This window comes from Urtica dioica, chromosome 8 (assembly GCF_054948205.1).
Source record: "Urtica dioica subsp. dioica isolate 48M chromosome 8, U.dioica_male_clone48M_v1_H2, whole genome shotgun sequence".
Classification (NCBI taxonomy): Eukaryota; Viridiplantae; Streptophyta; class Magnoliopsida; order Rosales; family Urticaceae; genus Urtica; species Urtica dioica.
This window is the reverse complement of record NC_142763.1, coordinates 27,386,019-27,394,671: the sequence shown is the minus strand read 5'-3', so window position 1 is coordinate 27,394,671 and position 8,653 is coordinate 27,386,019. Positions and strand designations below refer to the sequence as shown.

General features: G+C 30.7%; 1 protein-coding gene across 2 annotated transcripts; it reads left to right on the top strand.

Annotated features, from left to right (window-relative positions):
- The first annotated feature begins 1,606 nt into the window (after positions 1–1,606).
- On the top strand, positions 1,607–7,928 carry LOC149388802 (protein ZINC INDUCED FACILITATOR-LIKE 1-like). 2 transcript variants are annotated; one of them, XM_089623009.1, is made up of 17 exons: positions 1,607–1,742; positions 1,976–2,016; positions 2,423–2,483; positions 2,579–2,681; positions 2,770–2,881; positions 3,016–3,063; positions 3,176–3,238; positions 4,139–4,188; positions 4,292–4,367; positions 4,594–4,806; positions 5,015–5,102; positions 5,216–5,301; positions 5,392–5,499; positions 5,739–5,783; positions 5,874–5,960; positions 6,207–6,252; positions 7,815–7,928. In XM_089623009.1, the coding sequence occupies exons 1-17, from the start codon at positions 1,607–1,609 to the stop codon at positions 7,898–7,900; spliced, it is 1,449 nt and encodes a 482-aa protein (XP_089479135.1). In that variant the 3' UTR covers positions 7,901–7,928. The 2 variants fall into 2 exon arrangements, with proteins under 2 accessions (XP_089479135.1, XP_089479136.1); XM_089623010.1 differs by having other exon boundaries at positions 5,874–5,964; positions 6,211–6,252.
- Positions 7,929–8,653: the final 725 nt, after the last annotated feature.

Below are 8,653 nucleotides of genomic sequence, written 5' to 3'. Positions count from 1 at the left end.
CAAAGGTTCGACAATCTATCGATTCTGGATTTAGCCATCAAATGAGCGAACTCTCTATACTAAAAGCTAGATTCCATTTTTGATGTTTCTCTTCCATCCTTGATTATACCTCGGTCTCCCAAAACATAACTATATATATGCATTATTGTAGCTGTGAACGAATGAATCAAAGAGCCGAGTTTATAACCATGATATCCAAGACCACCTCGGGATTTAGGTTGATGCACATCGTGACCATCGTTTGTGATAGCGATAAGTCTCATCGTAACGGTCACTTAAACAATGTACCTAACGGATATCTGTCCAGGTCGTGTATGGTATCCCATATAGAATGCTCCCACTTGTCAGTACTAATCTACAACGAGTTGCATATGTGTTATACTTGTCTAGCTACCCATGCATATATAGGCATATCACTAACCAGTTTAAGCACTCCACCCGAGACTTATATTTTTCTCACACCATATGTAGATATATAATCTCGGTTAATGTAGAGAGCTACATATAAGTCGAATGTTATTGCTTATTAATGTTTACAATTAATCTTTTCTATCATTGGTTAAGACTTTATATTTTTGTTTAATAGTATCTCTAAGTAATTACGATAATACCCTTGAGGGTAATTACTATTATACTCTTTTGTGGGCAACATTCTCAACATTCTCAACATTATAAAAGACAAGAATTTGTTTAAAGAGAGGTTTTGATTTTTTTTTTTTTTTTTTTGTTGTGTAAAATAGTAAATAAATATTTCTTTTATTAAGGATAGTATTTGCAATATAGTATATTTTTAGGGGAAATATTTGTCATTTATATTAAACGGAAGAGAGATGTATGATATTTCTGAAAACTGAAGAAATAAATTGCGTATTCGATTAAACATATGAGATATCGTTGGGATTTTCCCTTTTTGTATGAATATATACAAATAAACATTATCTTAAGGGCCGTTGATTACAGTTCCTCTCTCGTTTTTTATATGAATATTTACAAATAAATATTATCTTAGGTCTTGTTTGATTGGAAAGATTAATGGAGAATGAATGGATTTTTTTTACGAAAGAAAATAATGGAAAAGAAAAGAAAGTATTAGATAAATTCTTAAGTATGTTTGGTGTAAAGGAAAAAATGAGAGATGGATGGGTTGTTCAGAGGATATATTTGTAAAAAGAAAAAAAAATTATGATGTGATTTTGGTCCACGTTTGTCGTGGGTGATTTCTCTTTGATATATGATTTGTTACGATTTCAATCTGGTTTTGATGCGCAGTCTGACTTCATTGTTTTCATCATGTGATTTTGGTCGACGTGCGTCGTGGGTGATTTCTCTTTGATACGATTCGATACGATTTCATTCTGGTTTTGTCTTTCTTTACTCAGTCAGTTTGTTTTCTTACGGGTCGTGGCATATTATTCTTGCACTCACATCACATATTTCACCTGGAAGCTAGAGGCCCTTGAATGAAAAATTAGAAAAGAAATCACAACACCTCTCACAAAGTCCTTATTCGCAAACCAAAAAACTTCAAACAAAGATATAGAAAGAAGAGGAGAGAATAAGAGGAAGAGGTAAAATGAGTAATTCCACAATCTCTAATCAAGAAAATATGGCTGAAGAATCGAAGAACAGAGAAGAGGGTTATTTCCCAGATTGCCCTGGATGTCAGGTCGAAAAGAAGAAATCAGAGGCTGGGCTTTCTTACGTACAAGTCTTTCAAATTTGGATCATTGTTCTCGTCAATGGTAAAACACCTTAACATATATAATTTTCTCATTCAATTTAGCTCTAAATTTGACAAATTAGTAATCGATCTTATACGCTCTTCACTACGATAATTAAGAATCTGTTCTAAAATTTCATATATGATGAGTGGATCTCACTTGAATATTTATTGTAAATCAATCGGTGAATACTACTCTTTATTTACATTTTTTCCAACAGTACATGCTTTGCAGTTGACTAACGAATTTTTCAGCTCTGCCCACAACATCAGTCTTTCCTTACCTCTACTTTATGGTGGGTCTCTTATCTGCTTTCTACTTAATCAACACGCTAATTATAAATTTCATTATTTCTCTAGTTTTTAATCCAATATTTTTTATTACCTTTTTGCAATATTACTAATTAACTAATTAAGAAAACTTTGAAAATATTTCGTTTTTTTATTTATTTTTGGTATACAAGATAAAAATAGGTTTTTATTTTTTAGAACATGATGAAATAGGTTGTTTTGGTTAACCTAACTGCCTCTCCATTTATGAATAGCATTTATCGTGATTTCTTTCTACCCAATATTTGTTGACTTTTACAATATTGTACTCCAAAACTTTTAAATTTCCCTCATATATATGATTGTTCAATTTCTTTTTTGTCCTCTCTATTTGGTTTCATTAAGCATTTATCATGATATTCCTATATTCAGGTAAGAGACTTTGATATTGCTAAGAGAGAGCAAGATGTCGCATACTATGCTGGTTTTCTAGGTGAGATTACTAATTTCAGTAAAGGCTTCTTAAACACGTGTTTCTGATGATTATTCAAGAGACTCTGAAGTAACTCTACAATCTTTTTTATTCAGGCGCTTCCTTTATGTTTGGTAGAGTTTTGACGTCTTATTTTTGGGGCGTAATGGCCGATCGCTATGGTCGAAAGCCCGTCATTATAATCGCCACTCTTTCATTGTTAGTTCTAAACAAAAAATACTTGTCCATAAAATACTAGCTGGTCCGTCTCAAGTGCAATTAAGTTTATTAACTGTGTCCTTTTCAGGATCATTTTCAACACTCTGTTCGGCTTGAGTGTAAATTATTGGATGGCCATTTTAACAAGAATTCTTCTCGGATGCATGAATGGTCTACTTGTACCAATTTTAATTAGAAAAGCCTTAAAGCCCGGTCATCACATTCAAACTTAAATTAACAAAAATGATTACTCAAGTAGTACAAAGTAGATTCAACGTATCTAAGTCCTAAAAACTGTATCTACTTAACTAAGTAACTATTTATGAATAAACAGGCTTATGCTACCGAGATTTTGAACGAGGAACACCATGGAATGTCAGCGGTGAGAATAAAATAATTTGCTATATAAAGTGTTTACCGCACAAACTTTTGAGTTATAACTCGCATTAGACTCGCATCTATTTTGAGTTGAGGTATATATACATGATATTCAGATCAGTACGGCATGGAATACAGGAATGGTCATGGGTCCGGCTTTAGGAGGCTTTTTAGCCCAGGTATTTATCTGGTACTAATTATAGTCATTAATTTTAAGCCAATTAATGAATTGGAAAATTAGAGTACAGTAATATTTTTTTTTAGTAAGTAGCACTATTGACCAAGATTATATGATATTACATTAATACTGCAGTTTGACATTGCTAAAGAGCCAACGTTTCGTAAATCTTAGATAAATAGTTACTTTCATATATTTACATACGTAAATCTTATGTAAATAGTCACTTCAGTTTATTAGACCACGTCATCTTTATTGCTATTTATCTAAGATTTATGAAACGTTTATATAGCAATTCCAAACGTTTTATGTGAGTATTTATCTAATTTTATGTTCTAAAATTGTGATGTTTTTAAATCCTTTCAAGTATGCTCTTTTTTTAGTTATAAACAAAAATAAAACTATAAATAGTAAATAAATTGGGATCGCCCAAAATTATGAAATTAAAATAGTACGTAATGAAAATGACGGCTTATTACTTAGAAAAAAAAATATTATTTTTTAGATAAAAACACTAATTTTCACAAACTTATTTGCGACTACCAGAATTTATTACGTACACCTAGAAAACTAACTTCTAAAACTTTATATGTTTAAATGAAGAATTTGTTGCAACTAGTCTATCTTTTAAGTTTCTAACCAAAATTTCATTTTATTAAAAAAATAGTCACCAGACCGAAGTAAATTAAGTAACTGTTTAAATTAATTTGATATATTTAAGTCTGATGAGCTATTTCTTCCCAAGTAAATAAAATTAACTCAAATAATTAATTTGAGTTAATCTAATTTATTTTGGCTGGTGGACTATTTTTTTAATTAAATAAAATTTTGACTTTTTTTTTAAAAGAAAGAGAATAAATTTTTGGGCTACTACCTAATTGCCCCTTCTTATTTTAATCAGCCCGCAGAGAAGTATCCTAATATATTTCACCGCGATTCGTTATTTGGAAGGTATGTTTTTTCGTTGGATCGATCTTGCCTCGCTCTTTAATTGATCGAACAGTCAGCTTTTCTTTATCAAATCAAGATTGATCAATGGAATATTATTTTGCAGATTCCCGTACTTCTTGCCTTCCCTATGCATATGTTTCTTTGCAGTTGTACTCTTAATATATTCATTTTCTCTTCCGGTACGTAATGTTTATTCTTATTGCATTCAAGTGGTCATTCCATTTTTTTCATCATCACTTCAGAAAATTAATATTTTTTTAAAAAAAATGTGAAACAACATTAGAGTTAATGATCTTCCATTTTGATCGAAACTTGAAATATTATTGTACAAAATTTGGTGGAAAAAAAGCGTTGTATCTTATTAAATTCAAGCTACAATCAACTAATCTACTTAAGTTGTATTAGGAGACACTCCACAATCATCACGGAAAATGCAAACCGGATGTTGATTCTGTGGAGTTGGAAGCAACTCAAACCACGTCGATTAGTTTGACCGATGGTCAAAATATAAGCGACGCATATCAGAAATCCGAGACAAGCCTACTCAGGAACTGGCCTTTGATGTCTTCAATCATTGTTTATTGCATGTTCTCACTTCATGAAATGGCCTTTAGTGAGGTACTTCAATTTTCTGACATTATTTTTTTTGGTGAACTTTATAACTTTATATACATATCAATCTATCTCGGCCTAACCAAATTTAGCTTTATGCTTAATAGAGTTTTCTAAAACTGTATATCTAAAACTGTAATAAATATCAATCTCTCTCAGCATTATGGTTATAGAGTATATCTAAAACTGTATGCACATTTGCTAATTTTTCTAGGTTTTTTCATTATGGGCTGTGAGTCCGCGGAAATTGGGTGGATTAAGCTATAAGACGCAATTGGTTGGTGAAGTTCTTGCTATATCAGGTGATGAATTATAACAACTTCGTTCAAGTAATTTTATATTTTCCTCGCACAAAAATCATACATCAAAAGCATGTGACCGACGGGAAGTTTTTAACATCAAACTCTAAATTCAGGGCTTTCTCTTCTTGCACTCCAAATGTTTATACACCCAATCCTGGAAAAGGTTTTCGGTATAGTACATGTCTGTCGCTTCTCTGGGGTAAAATTTCTTGATTTATAGTTTTATACAACCTCACTATCAATCTTTTGCCTGCTGATCGTGGCAATATTTAAATTTGGAATATTGCAGATATTAATCATACCAATAGTGTCAAGTTTCCCATTCATCGCCTTGTTGTCCGGAACAACACTTTTCGTGGTGTTGAACATGGCTTCGGTCACTAAAACATCCTTAGGTGTAAGTGAAATTCACATATTTTAAATCGTTTTAGCTAATTTGATTGTATGTGACATGAAAAAAAAAAAAATAATAAAGTACGTAAACGAGAGAGATAGTCATAGTAAAAACGTACACTAGCATAGTTTTAGGGCACTTGTTCTCCATTAATGATCTTGTACTGGGTGTGACTGACAGTGATCTTAATCTTCTTAATTTCTCTTACGATATTAACGTATATGCATTTTTCATGCGATCAGACCTCGTGTATAACCAGCTTGCTCATCCTCCAAAACAAGGCCGTGGTAAGTTTTTTGTTTCTAATAATATGTATTTTGTAATTAATAATTAGCATAGCTAATGAGTATCTTAATAATTTGATGTAATGAGAACAGCCCCAAGAACAACGTGGCGCTGCTAACGGACTCTCAGTTACTCTTATGTCGCTTTCTAGAGCTATCGGCCCAGCTGCCGGCGGCGCTATGTGAGTTCTTTGATTCTTTTTTTCTTTAAATAACATATAAAAAAATAAATAAAATAAAATAAAAACATTGAATTTTTTTCCAGAGAGTTCTCTCCAAGTCATATTTTGTAGCATGTGTATTCCCTTTTAAAGGAATTATATCAAAAGTGTCACCACCAGGCGTTAATTATTGTCGTGTGATGAAATATTATTAGTAAGCTGTCGGCTTACTAATTTTTTTCTACTTCTGTGATATTTGTTACACCGACTTTCTTGGGCCGAAAGTCGTCAAGATTCCTCGTTCCTCCCAGGTACTTGTTATGTGCTTAGTTAAGATAAACAAGAGTAGTTATAATAAATAATATAATATCAATCTATATATACTAGCTAGCTAATTGCATGGGGTCTATGGTAATTCCACATCATTAAATACATTGAAACCCATATGCTACAGAAAAAAAGATACTAGCTAACTACAATAAATAATGGAACTTAAGGGTCCAGTGGCTATATAGCCCAATAGAACTTAAGTTTTTGCAAAATACCCATAATTTGCTAACTATAAGCAAACTAGCCCAAGTAAGATTAATATAAGCTGGATTAAATTTAATCACAACGAACTATAAAGACAGAATGTAAGTTTTATGAAAGCTGAATTAAAATTAATCGAGGCAAAATCATAGTACTCTCAATTGACTATTTTGCTATACCTAATGAAACTATGACTATTTTGCAAAAGTCATAGTTTGAATTAGCTACTTCGTACCATTTTTCCATAAATAATTCATGATCACGCAATTCTTTTAATTGTTAATACCTAACAGATAAAAGGAAAATAACACATATATATATATATATATACTCTCTGTTTTAGTAAAATATTGAGTTTAATTTTTTTTTTCAAAAATGTCGAGTTTATACTTTTTGTTTTTATTAAAATTACGGAATTATATCATAAAATAGATAACAGTGCCACAAATATTTTTATTGACTTTTTATTAGTGTTAACTCTGATATTGGAAACCAAACCAACCCCTAAACCAGTACACTAATTTCCAAATTCCCAATTTTGAAATAAAAATAGCCCTATATCGAAATAGACTAATAAAACTCATACTTCCCAAGATATGGTTTTCTTCTGTGTTCGAATTGCAACTGAGTCTTGGATTTGACGGTCGAATCAGTAATTTTGATGACTATATCGATTGTCGGTTTTTCCCCATTTTCTATCTCTGTATTCTACATGATTTAATGATTGTTGTTTATTTTTTCATTTTCAAATAATTTATATAAGGGCACAAATGAATAAGGATTATATGGGGTTTATTACAGATAAATATTATAGTCAACATCAATGAAAAGTCAATAAAAAGAATATTTGTGCCACCGTTATCTATTTTAAGGTATAAATTTATCATTTTAATCAAGTAAGGGTATAAAAATCGAAATTTTTTAAAATCAAAAGTTAAACTCGACATTTCACTAAAGCAGAGGATATATATGTGTCATTTTCTCAAGATAAAATTATACATAATTGTAATTCGAACTAATTTGATAGGAAAATAGTCGATTGTTATAACTTACTAGTCAAAAGTAAAAAGCTTCTTTTAGCAATGCTCAAAGTTCATCGTCAATAAACATATCGTTTTTTGTACATAGGATATACCCTATAAAAAGATTTATATATTATGGAAACATGTTGTGTTTATAAAACATTTTACAATTTGGTTATTTCGTAAATTCGAGATAAACTTCGAGTATCTTACAAGTTTATTTATTTCAATTGAACCATTATTATCTTGGAGACTTTTGTACGTCTCGCTAACGATAGTGCATATATATACATATATATGTATATATAATCTGAATGCAGGTATTCATATGGTTTTCTTTGCCCTAAATTTGTTTGTGGTAATCGGAGTGTTGATGACATTCAAGCCATTCTTAGCATTGAAATAAATAAAATCAACAATATTTATGTATAGCGAATGATGAATTAATGCCTTGATCATGAATACACGTGTGTGTGTGTCTTTTATTACATAATGTTTGGATTATTTGTGAGAACCTAATATTTTTTTTCCCTTACAAAATTAGTCATCGAATTTATGTTGTTATAGCATATTAGTCCATTTAATAAACGTGGACAGAAGCACAGATTTTTATTAATAAATTCTGGCTTATGGCGGAGAAAAACCGTGACTACATTTTATTAAAACAAGATAAAAAAGGGAAGAAGAAAACAAAAAGCAAAAATTACATTAATTTTTTATGATATCTTGAAAAAAAGTCCATATAATAAGAAGTTTAATTTAAAAATTTATGAAAAAACTTCAAACATATTAACTAACTTAAATAACCATTCTTGATGCGTCTACAATATATTTTGAGTAAATTTAGTTGCTCAGTAAAAAAAATATATAAAAAGCAAGTAAGTTTTGTTTCCATGACTGCATATATTAACCCTACCTGCAGTCCCTAACCATGTATGTATGATATTGTTTAAGCCAATGGTAAATGGGAAAATTAGGGTAATAGTAGTTTAAAAGTGTAACATTTTGAAAATAATGGTTGTTTTACCATTCTTTCTGAAAGTCCAGATCCACTGTTTAACCTGTCTTGTTAGATGTTGTTAGGGACAACCAATAGAACACCATATCATAAACAACAAACACAATAAGAACACCAAGAGTAATAACCTAGTTCGGCCTC

Excerpts from the sequence above, each read along its gene's own strand:
- LOC149388802 (XM_089623009.1), top strand. The coding sequence starts at position 1,607 with ATGGCTGAAGAATCGAAGAACAGAGAAGAGGGTTATTTCCCAGATTGC. Across the intron at positions 1,743-1,975 it reads GATCATTGTTCTCGTCAATG|CTCTGCCCACAACATCAGTC; the intron begins GTAAAACACCTT and ends CGAATTTTTCAG. Across the intron at positions 2,017-2,422 it reads TTCCTTACCTCTACTTTATG|GTAAGAGACTTTGATATTGC; the intron begins GTGGGTCTCTTA and ends TCCTATATTCAG.